Source organism: Rhineura floridana, chromosome 1, assembly GCF_030035675.1.
Source record: "Rhineura floridana isolate rRhiFlo1 chromosome 1, rRhiFlo1.hap2, whole genome shotgun sequence".
In the NCBI taxonomy this organism is placed as follows: domain Eukaryota; kingdom Metazoa; phylum Chordata; class Lepidosauria; order Squamata; family Rhineuridae; genus Rhineura; species Rhineura floridana.
This window is the reverse complement of record NC_084480.1, coordinates 216451964-216473223: the sequence shown is the minus strand read 5'-3', so window position 1 is coordinate 216473223 and position 21260 is coordinate 216451964. Positions and strand designations below refer to the sequence as shown.

The 21260-nt window shown below is 40.9% G+C and overlaps 1 protein-coding gene across 11 annotated transcripts in view; it reads left to right on the top strand.

Moving 5' to 3' along the window:
* The window catches only part of KIF13A (kinesin family member 13A), a 186102-nt gene that overhangs the window by 85901 nt on the left and 78941 nt on the right, over nt 1–21260 (top strand). For all 11 annotated transcript variants that reach the window (XM_061592869.1, XM_061592858.1, XM_061592899.1 and 8 more), the window contains 8 exons: nt 2020–2182; nt 2587–2727; nt 7682–7831; nt 10677–10841; nt 12216–12389; nt 13670–13821; nt 18671–18803; nt 18892–19038. In XM_061592869.1, coding sequence (XP_061448853.1) covers nt 2020–2182; nt 2587–2727; nt 7682–7831; nt 10677–10841; nt 12216–12389; nt 13670–13821; nt 18671–18803; nt 18892–19038 — 1225 coding nt within the window. The remainder of the gene's footprint in view (nt 1–2019; nt 2183–2586; nt 2728–7681; nt 7832–10676; nt 10842–12215; nt 12390–13669; nt 13822–18670; nt 18804–18891; nt 19039–21260) is intronic.

The window sequence follows — 21260 nt, the reverse complement described above, 5'->3', positions numbered from 1 at the left end:
AGGTTAAATTCTGCAATTTACAGTTTGGGATTTTTTATTTATTTTTCTTGGCTGGAAAGGATAGAAAAAATGTAAATTAAAACTTAACAAAATAGCTACTGTTGGGTTATTTGCTATAAAAAGCTGTACCTGCCATGAAGTAGTTTCACAGACTAAATTATATACAACAATTGTATATATATTTTTAACAACAGAAATTAAAACTTAAAGACATGAAAACTTAAAGACCAGTCCTATCATGGCACAGACATAATGCAGTGCCCATATGGGCAGAATTGCTGTAGGGCTTGCTGTGGGGAAGTCATTCATAATCCCCAAAATTATCTCTGAGGAAATCTCTAGGTGTGCTTGCTTCCTAGATTCTTAATGTGGGCTTATATTAAAGCTGAGCATGCTCAGTTTGTTGTAGAAGACAGGCAAGTCACAGTTTTCTTTGGGGAGAGGCATTTCTTTGTCCAGACTTATTTTTTGAAAACCTCTAATATGAAAATCTGAATGACCTGCCATGAACTTCAGGAAGTACCTAACTTCTTGTCCACATGACCCTAGCAACTTAGCTTATAGTGTATAGGACATTGTAACAGGATTCAAACGTTGAATCTTGATTTCTTTTTCCATTCATACTTGGATAAGAGGAATACAAAATAATCTTGCCTACAGCTGCTTGTTGTGCATTTAGAATGTAAAAAATCCACCTGCAATGTCCACCTTATCTGTCAAAGTCAGATGATACTTACATAGTGTATGCTTGCGCAGACCATGATATACATAAATGTGTTGATTCAGGATTGTTGTACCCATTAATTAAACTATATTTTGGTAGAGTATTGTAACTACAACTTTTTTGCTCATTTCTGGCTTTATGGGGCTAGGTTTGGATCAGCTGGAATTATGCTGCTATCAAAACCAGTGAGTGGTGCTATCTTGGGGGGATTTTTGAGCATTTGTGGCAACATTATGATACATGCTTCAAATAATTTAAGGCAAATGGTTACTGTGGCCCTCTAGAACTACAACTCACTTCATCCTGGTCCATGGCAATGATGGCTGCGACTGATGGGAGTTGTTCAGCAACATCTGTAGGGCCATAGGTTAGCCATCCCGATGTAAGATGACAATTTTAGTATTGAAGATTGCTAATTTATTCTGAGGAGCAGATAAAGGTGAGGAGACATTTGCTGATTATACACTCAATTTCGAACTGTATCTATTTACACTTAGGGTGTACCTATGAGCTAGGTATATAAAAGTTGAAGAAAGCTGAGAGTGGGTGCATAAAGATCTGATTGTGTTCATGTTGGTAATTGCTTTGGCAGAAATTGCATGCCACTGGAAGATAGCAGACTTTTCAGTGAAATATTTGATTTCCAAGGTCTGTCCAACTTCTATACATGAGAAGTTGACAAAACATTGTAGTACTAGAAGAGGACCTAAAGTTGAAGGACAAATGTTCAGATACTTGGATGCATTTCATAATATTTATGGGCAAAGGTACCCAAGCACTGATCCCATCTTCCGTGCATGGGACACTGTGGAGAGATGTGTGCCCACAAATTTGTTAATGCTTTAATGTGTTGTAAGCAAATGTGAATTCAAAGAAGAAAATGAGTAATGTGACAAAAAAATCAGTATTCTAATTTTTGTTGAAGTTATAGTTCATTATTAACAGAAAATAAAAATACTAAAAAAAGCCCTTAGCTAGATGCTTTAGATTATCAAAGGAACCACATTATAGCTCTGCATAGAGATTTAGGTTTCATCTAGAGTTATATATAATTTTCTTCAGAATGCCTATAAAGTTGGAACAGCATGTGCTGGAATTCATTTTGTTCCTGAGCAGCATATTCTAGGTAGCCTTGACATGTATTTTAAAAAATAGGAAGCATTCTTTCGCTTACAGCTATTTTTATCTCTTGCTAAAATCTTTGAACATAATTATTTTAGATTTTTTAAAAATCAAAACTCTAAACAAAATAGATTCTTTTTCTTTATGCTCTCCATATTTCTCCCCCACCCCAGGGATGAGTTATTTCGACAGAGCCTGGCAAAACTAAGAGAGCAGATAGTTAAGGCCAATACGTTAGTGAGGGAAGCAAACTTCTTGGCTGAAGAAATAGGCAAGCTAACAGATTATCAAGTGACACTGCAGATTCCTGCTGCTAACCTGAGTGCAAATAGGAAGGTAAGAAAATTGGTAATTGAAATTACTTTGCATAAGCCCTCAAAGTCATTTGGGTCCAGAAATAGAAAGTAAGTGAACACATAATCTGAATTAATATAGCTTCTCTGATCTTTCTGTCTCAGGAAGCATGTATAACACCTGTGCACATATGGTAGAAACAGAGTATTTGTGCTTGTGCTATCTTGAGTGCCGCCAGTCAGTTGTGGTTCTTAGTATTATACTGAGAAAATGAGTTTAAGTAAGACTATTCTCATTACATATCAATTTCCATCACATATAAATAATTTGAATGGAATACAGAAAGATTAATTAGCTGTGTAACATGTTCTAGAATACAAATTTGAAAAACTTAATCACTTAGTTAAAATGTGTATTTTTATTTGTGTAATTTCATCTTTGTTCAGAGAGGGGCAATAGTAAGTGAACCAGCTATTCAAGTAAGAAGAAAAGGAAAAGGTATTCAAGTGTGGACCATTGAGAAGCTGGAAAACAAGTTAATTGACATGAGAGATCTGTATCAAGAATGGAAGGAAAGAGTCCATGAGGTATTCAACCACAGTTTTTCAGAGTGGCCAAAATGTTACTCTTTTTATAAGAGAAGTATATATGTAAACCTTATATACCACAGTTGTGCATGTTCATGTGGGAATCTCTGCTCTGTCTATCAAATAGCGCTGCCACATTGAATTTCAGTTGTATAATTATCCCTAAACTGTTATTAATGCCCTTGTACAAGTCTGAGAACAGACTACATTGACTAAATTGAAAAGTAGTATCTCTCTAAAACTATTTCTGTATTATACAGCCACAAGAATAGCTGTATACTATAGCCAGCATGGATTTTTGCGTTCTGCAGTGTAAAATTTTTTACACCTGATGCCATTCTGATGCTTCCCATACGCTCATTTCAAAACAAAATGTTACAAAACGTATAGTCCTGGACTCAGAAACTCTTGCTTAACAACCCTCTAAATTTTCATGGTAATACACAAAACAGTCAGAGAGAATCGAGAGTTCAAAGTGTAAAAAGAGGGGAAAAACCAGATCCCCTTTGGACTTTTTTCTGTCAGAGTTCTCATAATTTGTTGAAATTAATTAAACATCAGCCATGTTCACAGAGTACCTGTAATCCTATTACTGACCTTGCTCCATACTCTGACCTTCATCTTCTGCAGTTTAAAGGTTAAAAAAATGCCTGGCCTATTTTTAATTAATTTAAGAAATTTAGCATTGCAGTCAGTGATAAGCCCGGGCATGCTCAGTAAGAACCAACTGTCAATGTTCTAAAAGCCAGACTCAGAGCTGCTTTGCTGGGTCACACCCACGAAAGACATTTATTTCACTTTAGACCAGCCTTTCCCAACCAGTGTGCCTCCAGATGTTGTTGGACCTAAACTCCCATCAGCCTCAACCATTAGCAACAACATCTGGTCCAACAACATCTGGAGGCACACCAGTTGGGAAAGGCTGCTTTAGACAATCATGGCTTCCCCCAAAGAATCCTGGGAAGTGTAGTTTGTGAAGGGTGCTGAGAGGAGACTCCTATTCCCCTGACAGAGCTCCAGTGGTCAGAGTGATTTAACAGTCAGCTGCTCTGATTGAAGGTCTGTGAGGGGAACAGGGCATTTCTTAGCAACTCTCAGCACCCTTCACAAACTATACGTCCCAAGATTCTTTTGGGGGAAGTCATGACTGACTGAAATAAAGGTCTGGTGTGGATGTGGCCAGTGACAGCTTTGGTTTAAATTTGGGTGGGAGACTACAGGTGCCTGCTGTAGAATAAAAAGGTGGGGGAAACGTTGAAAAAAATGATACTGTTCACAATGTTTTCCTTTTGGAAAGGAAAGGGGCTTCCTCTCCGCCCAGTGCCCGCCGATCCAATCTCCTCCCCTCCCTCTCCACTCCCCCTCCCTCCCTCCCCCTCCCCTCACTGCTCTCTTCGTCTCCTCCCTCCCCCTTCCCCCATGGTCAGTTTTACCTGTCTTTAGCATGATTGCACAGGAGTAAATCAATAAGCATGCAAATGACCAAACCTGCCCTCCCCTCCTCCTCCCTCCCATCATCTCCTTTTTGCCCCTCCCCCTCCCCTCCTTGCCCCTCCTTCTGCTCCCCTCCCTTCCTCCTTCCCTCTCCCCTCCCCTCTCCCCTCCCATGGTCAGTTTTACCTAGCCTAATCATGATTAACCAGGAGTAAATCCCATTGAACTCAATAAGCATGCAAATGATTAGACCTACCTTTCCCCTCCTTCCCCTCTTCTCTCTCTTCCTCCTGTTGGAAGTGGGGCAAGAACAACTCCTGTTTTGTTCTTTTGTTTAAGTTCCAGAAGGAAGATAGAGCTAGGGTCCTCCAGGTGGACAGGCTTGTTTACCTTTTACCTGTGATGCTATGACTGACTTCCTTCTGTTGCTAGACTGTGACGTCTTTAGGGAAGCTTACCTGCCCCTCCTCCTGCCCTTTCTGCTCCTTTGTTCTCCGGCTGTCCAGGAGAGAGGGAGACATCCCTTTGTCTCTGCTCTCTCCTAGCATGGGGCTAACTCCCGCACCTGGGCGTTACACCTCCAACTTAGCTAGCTAGTTAGAACTAGGTTTTCCTTTTCTATCTACAATGTATTTCTATAAATAAAGTAGCTTATCTTATTTTACTAAGTCTCCAGTCTCAGTGATGCTGATGCAGGGTAAAAGCCTGCTGTCTTAGGTAAACACACGCACACGTTGGCACACTCGCATTTCAACATCTGCTGTTACTCTCTGCTGCTGTGGTGCTGCTTTTAAATGAAATTAAGCAACACAACTACACACAGCGCAACATCTCCTACCCTCTTCCTTCTTCCTCATTGCCTGCCCACTTCAGCTTTTCCTCCCTCCCTCCCTCCCTCTTTTCCTCCTCCACCCACATGGTCAGTTTTACCTATCCTAAGCATGATTGCATGGGAGTAAATCCCACGGAATTCAATAAGCATGCAAATGATCAAACCTGCCCTCCTCCTCCCCTCCCTCCTCCTCCTCCCCTACCCCTGCCCTTCCCCCTCCTCCCCTCCCCATCAGTCAGTTTCACCTATCCTAAGCATGATTGCATGGGAGTAAATCCCACGGAATTCAATAAGCATGCAAATGATCAAACCTGCCCTCCTCCTCCCCTCCCTCCTCCTCCTCCCCTACCCCTGCCCTTCCCCCTCCTCCCCTCCCCATCAGTCAGTTTCACCTATCCTAAGCATAATTACAGGGGAGTAAATCCCACTGAACTCAATGCAAATGATCAATCCATTCTCAGCAAACTAGCACAGGATCCCAGTTCTTACCTCCCAGATTAAAAAGCAGAGAAAATCACTAATAGGCAAAAAAAAAAAACACCTTGTGATTTAAGAACGTACCTATAGCCTACAGATATTTCTATCAAACTTTAAAAAGCAGGGAAATTTGGCAGCTATAGTGAATGCACCAAGGGAGCAGGAGACCTGACCTCCTCTCTGAGATACTGTACTGCCCTACAAATTTGTAAAAATGTAAACTGAGTTTGGGTTGGTCTTTCGCAGTCCAACTCACTTCCTGTGTAGCTTGGAAGAATTTGGTAACATGTGCCTCTGAGCATATGGTGAGTGGTGGCAACACCTGCAATCAGCCGAAATGATAGAAACAAGACGTGCTGTGCTGATCTTGTTTTAGCAGGGAAGAAGCAGCAATGTTAAGATAGTTTATATAGTTCAGATAGTCACTTTAAATATGTTTGCTTTATTTTGCAATTTTAGTGAAGTTGCCTGTAGTAAATCATTCTCTTCTGCTTCCGCTACTGTGAATATGTGAAGTACAGCAACACTTCGCAACACTAAAAAAAACCTCCAAAAACAATTATGGAATAATGGCACTGACCATTTTGCAGAATAGTTTCCAGTGGACATGAGGAGTGTCTCCATTTGCACAAGATAAAACAGTGGGAGGTGAAATATATTCTAGCAAAAATCTAGGTATGCTCTATGTTTTTAATTGACCATGGCCACCTTTCCTTAAGTGAAGTGTTTGAAGCATAGCAGGCTGAAAACATGCATCTTGGGCAGGTCAACTTTGTTTTTTCCAATAGCAGGATTTATTGCTTAAGTAACAATGTATTGTGATCAGTCTGATTTTACATCAAACTGCAGTATCACATTCAACTGTTAATGCACCCAAAATAGAAATAGAACATAGCCTTTTGTGTTGAAGGTTGTCTTCACCATCATATGACACTGACCAATAAAAAGGCTTTGAAATTAATAAAAATGAATTTGACACAGATTTCTAGGACGAATAATGAGATAAATACAATTTTCTAGGTTAGATTCTATGTAGAAACAATAGTAACACAGGGTAGAAGGAAAGCAAGAAGAACACCAACAAACATACAAAAATGTAATTCTCCATCTTTGGAGATTGAGATGGCTGGTGTTGCTACCACTCACCATATGCTCAGAGGCACATGTTGCCAAATTCTTCCAAGCTACACAGGAAGTGGATTGGACTGTGAAAGACCAACCCAAACTGTGTTTCCTTTTTGACAAATTTGTAGGGCAGTACAAGATCTCAGAGAGGAGGTCAGGTCTCCTGCTCCCCTGGTTCATTCACTGTAGCTGCCCAATTTCCCTGCTTTTTAAAGTTTGATAGAAATATCTGTTGGCTAGAGGTATGTTTTTAAACTGCAAGGGTTTTTTTTGCCTATTAGTGAATCACATTTTGTTTTATTCTACATATGAGATTTCAATATAGCGTGCTCCTGGCCTCTTGGCATATGTTTACAGAGAAGTGTATTTCTTATCATAAGTGTTGCAATATTTGTAGTATTGTCAAATTATTATGCAAATGCATGTTAATATTTGGCCTATGAGGAATATCAAATTTTCTGATAGAAATATGATTTTCCATAATCTCTTCCTTCAGAGCACATCAACGTGAGTTGCGCTATTTTAAATGAATAGATAAGAGCTTATGTAACTCAGGATTCAGCTGTAAGTTTGTTTCAGTATGAAATGTTGTTTACTTGAATGTAATGATCAACATATGAATTTATACAATGTAGTATTTATTGTCTGCTTCAAAAACAAGTATGGCAAGGGCTTTTGTTATTTCTGCTATATATGTTTGCACATAGGGAATTTTACTTTGGATCTTTTCCAAAACCAGAATTGGGTTCTTGAAAGTATTAGTACTATTTATTTGTAAAAGGAATAAGCTTCTGGTATTCATGATGGTTGGGTTTCACCACACGTAGCACAGTATGTAAAATGATGGCGTTCAGAGTGATGTTCTCCTCTCATGGATTCCTGTTCTAAATATACTCCTGCTGGCTTCTGCTATTATCTCATCTGCCCTACATAGATATGTTGCACAATGATTAACTGGGGGTTTGAAAATGACTTTATAGGGTGTTTGTTCATAATTATTCCATAATTGCAGATCCGTGTTGAGTCACTGTGTTGAATCTTTTATGTTTTTGAAGTGTTAATTGTGTGTTGTTTTTTAAAAAATAGACAGATAGACTTACTGGGAAAAGAGGTGATCCTTTCTATGAAGCACAAGAAAACCATAATTTAATTGGCGTAGCGAATGTCTTTTTGGAGTGCCTTTTCTGTGATGTTAAACTTCAGTATGCAGTGCCAATAATTAGCCAGCAGGGGGAGGTAAGTCCCTGTTGAATTCTGTCCTGTTTTGCTCATGTAGATGAATCTTTGCAATGAACAATAGATGTGTTATGGAAGAAAGGGCTCAGTTACACACAGGGCAAGTAGGTGTACTCTGCCTTTCCTTATTTGCAGTGCTGATTGCAGCATCTGCTAGTTATGGGAGTAAGAGAAGGGAAAGTAATGTGGATTGAAAGGAAGAGCAATAAATATTTTGAAGACTACTGATAAAATGGGGTAAAACCACACACGGGGCCCTCCAGACATTCTTTTTATTATGCATTCATCACCATTTGTGTTAATTATACTATCAGGACAGTTTTCAGGGTTTCAATACGGCTTTCAATACCATTTGCACCTACAAAAGTTTATTTAGCTGCAATTGGTGCATGTCTTATAGCTTCCTGCTAAAATCCTTTAACTTTTTATTCTACAAATGTTTTGGTTGTTTTTTTACTCCTGCTCTTAACCTGCTATAGTGCAAGAGTGCCTTGGCAATGTGCCAAAATATATCCACTTCTTATGATGCAGCCATTCCCTCATACTTCTTGTTGATGCTGGGATACCAGCATTCCTGTGGCAGGGGGGTTGTGTGTGGAAATGAGTTATGGTTTAGCACCATAACTCTGCCTGAACAAACACTGCCTGAACAAAAAAAAAATTAGAAGTGTACAAAGGAAAGTATGGTGGCATGGCTTCATAGAACAACTAATGAGCTCAAGGAGAAAAAGGACGAAATGGGGATAGCAGGAGCATGGACAGAGCTAAAGTGTGTATGCTATGTCAGAAAAATGGGGAAGCACCACAGAATAATTGATAAAATGGGATGATGTGTGGATGGTCCAATATAAATCGAATTCAAACACACTATTAATGCATCATCAACAGAATGCAGAGGCCAGACTGCTCACAGGAGCAGATTACTGGCAACATTTTACTCTGCTGCTGGAACAGATGCACTGGTTGTCAGTTTGCTGCCAAGCCAGGCCCAAGGTATTTGTGTTCATTCACAAAGCCCTCAACAACTTGGGCCCAAAGTACCCTAAGGACCACCCGACTCCCTGTGTTCCATCTTGATCACTGAGATCTTCTGATGGGGCAATCTTAGTGGTTCCTCATGCTCCTGGGTTTTAGTTGGCCTCTACCAGGGACTGAACCTTTAGTGTGGCAGGCCCTGCCCTATGGAACTCCCTACCAATAGACATTCGGGAGGAACCATCCTGTCTTTCTTTCAGGTATCTCCTGAAAAAACTTTTAGAACAGGCCTTTTAATATGAATTTTCTTTTCCAACCAATGCAGTACTTTTTGATGCTTTTATTATTGTTTTTAATGATATTTTTATTTGTTTTTAATTCTATCATGTTTTTGCATTTTGTAATGCCACTTTGATGTAAACATTTTAATGTGGGCTAGGATTATGACTGTGGGCTAGGATTGTGATGGGTACCATGGCACGCTGAGACTATGTGCTGATACAGAAGTTCCTCAGCGACAGAAGGGATTAGCAACTGACAAGGAAATATAATGCAACTGTTCGACTAGCAGCAACAACTGGAACATCAGAACAACATCAGAAGAACCCAGGTCCTTGCCGCTGCTTCTTCAACAACAGCCCTGTGTGGGGCTTTCTGCATGGGGTCTCCCTGCTTGGGGGTCTCCTGCTCAACAACAGCCTGGCACAGGGCCTCTTGTGCGGGGCCTCCTGGCGTTGGGCCTCCTGCTTGACAACAGCTGCCGCCTCCACGTCCTTCTCCTCCTCCTGCTCTAAGCACGGTTCAGATCCTCGAGCTGGAGCTCTTGCAGCTGCCCTCCGACATAAACTTCCAGCAGCAGCAGCAGCAGCAGAAGCCGAGGAAACAGCAGCTGAGCGAGCCCGAGGACATGGAGAGGAAGACAATATTGAACCAGCAAACAGCTTCGCTGTAATAAATGCCTGTCGCCCTTCTGCCTCTCAAGAACTGCTGCCCCCGCTAACACCACCTCCTCTTTCTGGCGGTGCAGATAATGATAATGTTGTTCCCTTTTAATTTAATTTTTGTATATTGTATTGTTTATATTGTATATAATTGTATTTTTATACCTGTGTTTATTTTTCTTGTAAGCCGCCTTGAGGGCCTTTGGCCGAAAGGTGGGGTATAAATAAACTAACAACAACAACAACAACAACAATAAAATAAATAAATAAATGTTGCTCTATACCCCTGCAATAAAACACCAGTCTGGATGGGCCCACAGTCTAGGGACAGGAGGAGTTCTGTCCCACTTAAATCAGTGAAGCAGTGTACATACAATGGAAATGTTTTGGGCAGAGGGCAAAAGATCGAGCAACTGAATTTCACAACCAAATCTTGGACTGCATACTACTTGCTCCTCCAAGTAATGCTCCAGTGCTCCTAATCTGGAAAAATCAAAGGGAAAAGTTGGTGAGTACACTGAAGGCAATTCAAGGGGTGGTATTCAGCTAAGTCCTACTCAAAGTAGACCCTGTGAAATTAATGAGCCTAAATTAGTCATGTCTGTTAACTTGAATGGATGTATTCTGAGTAGGAGTAGCATTGAATACCACCCAAAACAACTATCAATATCTTTTTTTAATTTTGTGTAAATTTGCTGAGCAAGCAAGGTTAGATATAGAGCAATGAGTCCTACACGTAAAGTCTGTAGGCTCAAGTTGGTTCTGAGACAGGTTTCAGAATGGTAATATGTGACTTACAATTTTTATGTGCATGCTATTCTTCCATTCAGTTGAAGGTACAATTGTATTTATTTATATAAATATCTAGTGGGATTACTGACGTTATGTGGTGCCCTAAGGTCTTTAATCTTAATATTTTTGTAATGCAGGTTGCAGGGCGTCTGCATGTTGAAGTGATGCGTGTCACTGGTATTGTCCCAGAACGTGTAGTGGAAGGAGATGATTCTTCTGAAAACTCCAGTGAAAGTGGGAGCTTAGAAATCATGGACAACAATGGAGAAATTATTCACAGACCAAAAAATCTCACCTGCAGGGTTAGGGCAATCCTATATGTATTCATAAATATTTTACCAATATCATACTCTAAACATAACCTAGGAAATATCTCTGTCTCTAGTTCAATTCCCAGTTGGTTTTCATACCTCTTCAGACACCTTTGTTTTTAGCTGACTTATATTCACACTATAATCATCTTGGATGGAAGTGTTAGAAAAAGTAAAGCCTACTTTTTTTTAACAAGTAAAGTCAACCAAATTTACTTTCATTTAAAAGATGCAAGAAGTCTATTGGCGCTGGTTAATTTACCTCAGGCGATGGTATTTCAATGCTTGTCTAGCAATACATATGTATGGACAGGGATTATCGATTGAAATTATACTGATTTGTTTGTTAAACATGCTGAATACATTGAGAGTATTGAGATTATTTTAGGAGCCTACCTGTGAGATAAAATTAGTCTTTTTTGAAACTTAATCCTCCATTTTTATAACAATGTTCTGAATATAAAGATCCTCTGTGGCGCAGAGTGGTAAGCGGCGGTAACGCAGCCGAAGCTCTGCTCACGCCCGGAGTTTGATTCCAACGGAAGAAGGAAGTCGAATCTCCAGTAAAAGGGGTCGAGGTCCACTCAGCCTTCCAAATGTTAGGATCTGAAGTTCAAAATCAACCATAACAGATACAACTGTGTCTTACAGAAAGTTAGGGTATGTGGTCATTACAATTCCAATTTATGCAAAAAAAATTTTTTATATATATTTTTTTAAAAAAGGTTTTTTAATACATACAATAACAAACACTAAATTCGTACATATAAGGTTTGTAAAGAGACAGGAAGAGTGTCTCCTGAATCAAAAGTATCTAAGTTTTTAGTCCATACTCATGAATGAATACATACATAGCTGCTATAGTGCTTTTTATATAAACTGCTGGTACTCTTGCTTGTAGACTTTAAATCTGTATCTCAATGGAGCAAGATGCATATATTATGGCCAGACGCGTTTCGACTTGTGTGTCTTTCTCAATGGCTTTTCAAGCATATATTAACAGATTTTCACTTGGATGAAAAGTAATAGGTGCAGGATAGATGCATTTCCATTAGTTCATTTTTTATCCAGTTCCTCTGGACAGTTTCTATCAGCAGCATTCATATAGAAAACCCCTCAAAATACATGGGGGTAAAATGAGTACCCGGCATATGCTGGGGGTAAAGAAAGGCCGGGGAAGGAACTGGCAATCCCACCCCATATATACGGTCTGCCTAGTAAACGTCGCAAGACGTCACCCTAAGAGTCGGAAACTACTTGCACTATAACTGCGGGGACACCTTTACCGTTACCTTTTCTGAATATAGCTGAATATATTAATATACATATGTCAGTATACTGAATTTCAGTTTTATTGTTGTCTAGGTAAAAATTAAAGAAGCTACAGGGTTACCATTGAATCTCTCAAACTTTGTCTTTTGTCAATACACCTTCTGGGATCAGTGTGAGTCAACTGTTGCAGCACCAGTTGTGGACCCAGATGTGCCTTCACCTCTGATGAAGGATCCTGAATTTACAGTGATTTTCTGTCATTGTAAGGTAACTATTTTTGTTGGTTTAGAATACTATGAAAATATATTTGACTCCATAGTATATATATTTGACTGTATCATACTGTACAGTGAGATGGAGAGGATAAGAGGGATTCTGTTGCCTTCAATAAATAAACACCAAATCTTCCAAAGGTGTGTGCTCATATAATGAAAGACTACCCAAACCTTTTTTGTGTCTGTTAGCATAAACATTTTTAACAGCTTTTAACAGTTATTACCCCCTGGACATCCCAAAAACAAGTACAAGCCAAGAGGAATTGCTTTAAGACTGTGTCTGTTCCAGTTTAAGTGTGGGGGATACTCTTGACTGTTTTGAGCAAAGGAAAATCTAGACAATCTTTTATTGTAAAGTGTGAATATAATACTACTAATTGCAGACAAATTCTTGCTAAATAAATTTAATAATAAAAAGAGTATCTAAGTCAGAAATTAGAGGGGGGGAAGTAAACAACACCAACAAAAAAATTACTTAAAGTAGCTTCTGTTTGTTTGTTTTTGCTTGAATAGGACTACCAAACAACATGAAGAAAGGTTCCCAAAAGTTTTTGTGTGTGTGTGCAAGAAGCCTAAAACCTCTTGCATAAGTTATCAGACCTCCATATCTCCAGTTGCATAGGTTAATCAGAATCCTGCAAATCTCTAGTGATATCAGACACTGGAGTTATGTTGGTTATTTTAATTGTGAATCCCAGTGGAAGTAGGAAGGCAGACAGAATACACAACTTGCTCATTAGGACTCCTAGTCAGAGAAAAGGTGTTATTAGCCAGTCACTATTATGGAAAATGGGATTGGAAGGAGGAAATGAAATGTTTAGTCACATCAGTTAGCAATGATTAATGTGGCAAGCCTCCTGGTCTCTAAAAATGGAGCTTTGTTATTCTTAAAATGATTGGCAGTAATGTCAAGTTCAAGTTCATCTCAATAGAATAGGGAGTCAAATACTAAATTTATTGTATTTATCAACACAAAACATGGAATTTTGACTACATGAGTTCATATAATTGAGAAAAGTATTAATATAAAATTGAGATCTGTTTAGCACTGCTTGAAAGCCTCAAGATGATGCATGTTAATGAATATTACCTTTTCATGCAATTATTTCTCTCCATTAGGAGAGCTTTCTGCCCAAGAGAGCATATTAATTCTGAGCAAAGATGTGTTATCGCAATGTCATTTGAACATGCACTCTTTTTTTGTTGTTAACCGCAGAACTGATAAAAAAAACGTATTTTAAGTCTTCCTCAGTAAGTATTCCAATTTTCTAGGATTATGTGGTGAATGTAACAGAAGAATTTCTAGAGTTCATTGCAGATGGAGCACTTGCTATTGAGGTATGGGGTCACAGATGTGCTGGAAATGGCAGTTCCATATGGGAGCTGGATTCTCTTCATGCAAAAACCAGAACCTTGAGAGACAGGTAAACCTCCATTGTGTATTCCTTGTGGCAGTTAAAGCATCACCACAAATATAGAGTGGAAATAGGAGACTATAGCACATGTGCCAGGGATGAATGGAGGGATAGAAAGAGGGTGATGGGTGTGATTGTGAAATGTATGCCTGTGAGAGAGCATGCATTGGTGGTAGGAGAGAGAAATTGGGGACAAAGAAGAGATTTTCTCCCTGGATGATCGTCCGTCAAGTGGATCTTGTGCACTGCCTAGCATCCACAGGCAAGAATTACAGTCAAATTTTGAGGGGACTAGGTGGCCTCAGTCACGTGACCCCCCAGTCCATTTCCTGCCTTGTCATCCAGGCCTTATCCTTTAGCTCTGTAAATTCCTTTTTTGCCTCGGTCATTTCTATCTGTTTTTTCTGGTTTGGAGTCTGCACCTGTTGTTTTCCTTGTGTTGGGTGAGTCTGGGTGTGATTTCTTCTTACTTTTTCCCTCAGCTTGTTGTTTTTTGCCTCCTCCTCTCCCCCCCTCCCCACCTTCAGGCAGGGTGAGATCACAGTTTCTCCTCAACCTTCACAGTTCTCTACATTTTTTCTCATACCTTTTCCATTGGACTAACACTATTTTTTGCCACTCCTCTACCTTACTTGCTGTCTCCCGCTTGTGTCAGTGTTTAAAGTGAAACAGACAAACAACAAATCCTCTGCTCTTACTTTCCTATAATGCTTTCTTCCTCTTGCCAACCTTCCCTGTTCCCCATCTGGGTTGATTGTAGCTGGAGTGGTTATTTTGGGCCAAATCAGAGCCCATCGCTTGGTGCTGTGCTAGAGGAAGTTTTTTCTTGTCACCTTTGTTTCCCGCTCACTTCTCCCCAAAGATGCAATGGTGCAAAGATTGGATTATGCTCTTTGTAAATCTCATGAGACTACTGCTCTGTCCATTTGAGTAGTTTGTGCAGCATTGGTCTTCATTTGGGCCTCAATGCTCTGGCTAGATGAACTCATAGATGATCCTAATCAGGATCCAGATTGCATCAGGAAGAATCTGTTGAAACTGAATGGGGAAGCTGCTTTCATTGCAGATGCTACCCTGGATGCTATGCAATTCTTTGCTTGTTCTTTGGCTGCCAGGATCATCAGCAGGAGGACGTTGTAGCTTCTCCACTGGGATGCTGACACTGGTAATCCGTCTACAGCTTCCTATGTTGGTTCTAAGCTCTTTGGGCAGGAGGCCCTCAAGGAGGCCTTAGTGGACCCAAAAGGAGAAGCGAAAACTAGTGATGGCAATGTGATGACAGGCGTTCCTTTTGTAGGTACACTCCTTATCAGTCTCTCAGCGTTTTCAAGCCAGCAGGGCTTCAGGCAGAGGCCAGGACTATCACTTCAACCATCAGTCCTGGGGCAGAAACCATTTCCAAGGGAATTCTCAGGATCAATCTGGGGGCAAGTTCGCCTCTTTGAAGTTTGGTCTCAAAGGCCGCAGAGCACAAGAGCAACAACAGCAATATTGACACCAGTCTCTGGTGGGGGCAGGCTCCTGCAATTCTTGACAGCTTGGGAACATCTTATTTCTTAGTGATGCGTACTAGAGGCAGTCCAATACATTTACAAGATAGAACTGCAGGCTCCTCCTCCCACCAGATTTGTTCCTTCCCCGGTGTCCAAACATTCCAGGAAGCGTGAAATAGTAGTGGAGGCATTATGGCATCTTCTGCAAATTAAGACTATTGAGCTTGTGGAGCCCCTCAGATTACTCTTCTGTGGTCTACTCCATCTTTTTCGTTGTGCCCAAATGTGACAAGTTTTGGAAAGCTATCTTAGACCTAATTTTTTCAGCCAGTTTGTATGTTAACAAAAATTTAGAATGGAGGCCCTTTCTTTCATCTTTGTAGCCTCCAGAATAACTCAGCTTGATAGACCTGAATGAGGCATTAGTCCATGTGCCTATTCACCCTCATCACAAGAAGTACCTGCATTTTGCTTATGGTCATAATCATTTCCATTAGGCCTTTTCTCCATGCTGAAGGTGTTCACAAATATTATGGGCACCAGTATATCCTTTAATGGATGATCTGTTGATTCACTCAGAGTGGGCCTTCCAGTCTGAGAGAGACATTCAGAAGATTCTAGTGTCTCTGGTGATCCATGGTTTCCTCATCAACAAAAGCAAGAGTCACCTAGTCTGTACACAGCACCTGCAACATCTGGTTGTGATTTGGGGCACTCACCAGGTACAGATTTACTTCTCGATAGAATTAGGTACCGTCAGAGAGATCACTTCCTCCCTCTTATTGATGCACTCAGTGGATGTCACGTTCTATCCAAGGCTCTGGTCCTGCTCATGTTCACAGTTCAGAGTACTCCAGGGGCCTGCCATCAGACACGAGTCTTGCAATGGGCTCTGCTGCCTTACCAACAGGTCATTATGTGCAGCAGACATCAAATGACCTTCTCTCCAACCCTCAGAGGCTCATTTGTCTGGTGGAAGTCCCTGAGCAACCTGGAGAACATGACTGCAGATGGGGTCAGTTACCAAGAAGTGTCACCAGGAGAGTCTTCACAAAGATCCACCTTTGATATGCACCTCTCTTGGTGAATATGTTTGCCTCTACCAACAATCAGCAGGTCCCCCACGTCTTCACCTGCTATCAGACACCTCAAGTATAGGCGGTGGATGCTTGTGATAATTCCCTGGCCGTGGGGCCTGATGTACGCTTTCCCTCCAACCACTCTCATCGTCCAGACTCTGAGGAAGCTTTGGGAGGAGCAATCTGAACTGATCCTGATAGTGCAGTTCTAACCACATGTTGACCCAGTTCTCTGAACTCTGCCTCTTGAGGGCCAATCCATGGATGCTTCCTCCTCAACTGAACTTGCTGTCCCAAGGTCCAGTGTGGTATCTGGATCCCAGCTGACTGAAGCTGACAGCCTAGTGCTTAAGCATCACCGTTTAAAGAAACCAGATCTCTCCACTGTGGTGATTAACACCATAATGGCATCCCACTCTCCATGGTGCAGTATTTATCAGGTCTCAGCTATTTCCTGTGTCCTTTCTCTCCAATCTTTGGTTAGTTCACACTCTCTGGTGAAACGATTCCTGAGGGGTGGGTCCTTGCCCACCAGTGTTGCGCCGCTATCCTTCATGGAATCTTCATAATGTTCTTCAGGGTGCTCCAAATCTCTACGATCTGCATCTCTCAGGATCCTCTCATTTAAAGTTCTTTTGTTGGTGGTGATCACTTCTGGTAGATGCATCTCTGAGCTGAATGCCATCTCCATTGCACAACATCTCAGCATTTTTCAGAAGGACTGAATCATCCTACACACAAACACTTCCATTGTGCCCAAAGTGAATTCCTCTTTTTATTGTCAGCAGGACTTGATTCTTCCAACATTTCACCCGAATCCATTTTTGCCCTTTGGAGGTGGTGTAGCAGCCCTTCAGAGGGTGTTAGAAGACTATATTAACCATATGAAACACTTAGGATTGACATTCCTTTTGTTTCCTTTCATCCCAGATCTCTGTGGGGGAAGTGTGCAATTCTGCTTTGTCATGTTGGCTGAGAGCTTGAACCAATTTAGTGTATGAATCTTTAAGATTACCTGTTCTCCAGTCAGTCAGTCAGTCATAACTTTATTGCTTAGACATAGGCCATCACATATCAAACATCATTCATAAATATAAAACAGTAAAACCAATAGGGTTAAAAGAAGGAAAATTATAAGGCAATACAATTACAATATTTTGGTTAAAACCTGAAATCCAATAGTAAAACCATTGCATGAGGTAACCATAGAGTTCCCCTAGAGACCCAAAGAAAACTACCTAGGCAGGGGCCTGCGTAAATGAGTTATTACCATAAGGTATCCCCCTGGCAATCAATCCCATGGTCTGAAATAAATTTGGCACAAATCTTTTGTGCTGCCAATGCAAAAAGGGAAACCCTATATGTTACAGAGGGGTCCGTATCCGACATAAGATAAGAAATCTTGTTGTCTTTGTGGACCAAGAGCGAACACGCCAACAGGCTTTACAAAAATTTGGCTCGAGGATGCGAGTACAAGGGGCAGGACAGCAAGTAGTGAGGCAAATCTTCAACCTCCAAAACATAATGGTTTGTTCGATTAGGTCAGCAGCGACCTCAGCTGCTTTTTCTGTGAATGCTACCATGTAAGATATCTGCAGAATGGCCACTTGGGCATCTCCCAACACCTTTATTACTCTTTATAAGATAGATACATATGCCTCAGCTGAAGCCACTCTTGGGAGGCGTGTGTTACAATATTTTTTCAACAGTCCTAGGCAGCTGATCTACTGTTACCATCCCTACTGTTGGCTGCTTTGATACATCCCACTTGATGGACTGTCATCTCGGGAGAAGGGATCATTGGTTCTTATCTGAAAGAAGTTTCTCCTGGATGATAGTCCATCAAGGCCCACCCTGTAATTTCTGGGGTAGGCTAGCTGCCTTATTTACTGCTACTTTTCATTATGTTTCTAAGATTTTCTTGTTTCAGATGTTTTTTCTAATATTGCATCTGTATAGTTACAACTACTTATGTAGACTTTGATCAGAGGAAGCTGATGCATTTATTGGTCTGTATTTGTTGCTTGTGATGTTCCTGTGATGGTCAACCTTCAGATTTGTCATGAAATGGACTTGGGGTATCATGTACAGCGAGGCAATGTACTTTCTCAACTTTGCTTAATTTCCTGCCTTTGGACAGTAGATGGTAATCATAGCCCACTTGAAGTACTACCATCCAGGAGAAACTTCTTTCAGATAAGAATCAACATTCCCTTCTACAGATTTTCCACTAAAGTGTAAAGAACATTATATATGCTATTTTTACTGTTTTTGGATTGTGTCTAGGTGGAATGAAGTCACACGTCAAATAGAAATGTGGGTTTCAATTCAAGAACTGAATGAAATGGGGGATTATACAGCTGTGGAACTCCACCAGGCAAAGGATGTAAACACAGGAGGGATTTTCCAGCTTAGACAGGTACAGTTGATTTTCTTCCCCCTCCCCCCAATTAGAATACTAATGTGTGTTTACATTAATTTGCATGTTTCCCTGCTTACATGACTAGGGTCACTCTCGTAGAGTTCAGGTGATGGTTAAACCAGTGCAGCATTCGGGAACATTGCCGCTTATAGTAGAAGCCATTCTGTCTGTTTCCATTGGCTGTGTGACTGCCAGATCAACCAAATTGCAACGGGGCCTGGACAGTTACCAGGTAGGATAACTGGCTTTAGAGTTCTAAATTGCTACATTTTGTTTTCAGTTGTGCCTCTTAAGGTAGTGTGAGAAATGTGTATGTGCACTTTAAGCAATATGTGGATGATAGTTTATCAAGGGACATTAGCCTTAACAGCTAAATGTAACCTCATGTCTTGAATTGGTGCACCCCAAGTTCATGTACTCTCTCTTCCTCCTCTGTATGCATGAAGAGGAGATGGGTGGGGAATGTCTGGTGCATGGGACACTTTAGGTCTTGTTATGAAGGATCAGTGCCTGGGAATGGCCATTTGAACAGGCAATTTTTTTACAAGCCAGTGGAACAATTGCACCATAGTTGTCTGTCAGTTCTCTAAGGGCAGGTCATTCCATAGTGTAGGGGCCTCTATAGAGACCTTTTCTCACTATGATTCTACCCCCTGCTCAGCATATACAAAGCTCCTTGCCTTTCCACCTTTTCTGATGGGAGTGCTCACTCCACCACAACCGGTCCACCAGCTCCACCAGTCTCCTCTGATTACTGTTACTTGAACTTTAGCAATGGTATCCAAGTGCTTCAGAAGGATCCTCTTCATTCCACTGAGAATACTGGAAACTTGCTAAGTGCTTCCTATGAAGAGGATGGAGTGTGTTTTTTGGAGTTTTTTTCCAGTCACCACCACTAGTACCAACACCATACATGAAAGGCAGGAACGGCAGGGAACACTGACAGATTGGTTTGTGGGGTGGAGGGTTTGTGGGGTTTTTTTGTCCATTGCAGTTGCTAGTACCACCACAGAAAAACAAAACAAAACAGTAGGAGGCTGGCAGGCCATTCAGAAAGGCTTGGTGAGCTGGTTTTGGCCTGGGCCAGTTCCCCATCCATGGGTTATAGAACCAAACTGCAGCTTCTACAGTTTGCACATAATATGGAATCATGCTTTATTCGAAAAGGAAAACCAGATACTTTTCTCTTCTTGAGCACAAAGGAAAAGAAGGTAGAATGAATGCACAAGCCTGAGGCTCACCTTGATTTGTTCACTGTTACCTGAACCAGGCCAGCTCATGACATGACACAAATTTACATTTGAGACTTTCCCTATCCCCTCTGCAATCACTGGCTGCTGCTTGCGTGATGTCATGTTGCACCCTGAAATTTACTACATGTTACCAGGGCAAAGAGGAGTTACAGGCATGTTATCCATATTATCTAGTTATAATCCATATAATATAATCCATATTATTCCACTCTTGGTCTGATCCAGTAAACCAAGCCTTATGACACTTTCAGATTTAACAGATATAGGGGCTATGTAAACTGATCAATGTGAAGAATCACAGCACATAATCATACTTAGTTTGAGTCGTGTGAGACTGTTAACTTTTTAACCTATCTCTAATTTCCACAAGAGCATGTGTGTCGTCATCTTTCCTAGAATTTACATAGCCATGAGCCCGAGTTTGCATGTCATTGCAAGCTAGATTGTTGCTTGTTTCCTCTTCTGTATGGCAAAGGCAGAACCGGGGGAAGGATGAAAGTGGCTGCTTTCACACTGCACTTTATTCCATTATTCTGATGATTTCTTACATGGTAATTTGCGCATTATATTTGACTTTTCACACGATGTACAAGCTAGCTCCGGAATTCTAGTGCAATGTAGTGCAAGTTTAGTGCAAATTTTCATGATAAATGATACCAGAAACAATCTGTTAGCAAGGCTGGGAACCTGGAAAATTGCAGGAGTTTTTTGCTAGCTGCAACCACTCATGTGACGGGCATCCCAGCATGCAGTGCATTCCTGCCCTTTAGTCACATGGGGATTTTTTGCCTGACGAAAATTGTACCTGTATTCTGGCATTGGTGCAGATAGCAGCAGCATTTCCCACACACACCCCTGTGTTGATACAACTAAATAATTTTAAAAGTCAGATCATAAAGGGAAAGGGCTCTCATGGCAACAGGACAAGATCTTAGACCTCCTACACAGTGGGCAACAGTGCGCATGTGTATAATGAGTGAGGGATGAAAACAAACCGTGTGAAAGACAGTTGTGCGAAATGCCGGTATATCAGCTGAACAAGCTGCTGTTCCTTAACGCAAAAGGTACTGCAGTGTGAAAGGAATTTTAGAAATTAGGACAGAAGTGCTACCTTTTTAATCCATTAAACTAATGCAACCAGCCCTATGTGTGAAAGCAACCAGTGTTTGTATATATTAAATCATAGTTTATTTTAAACTAT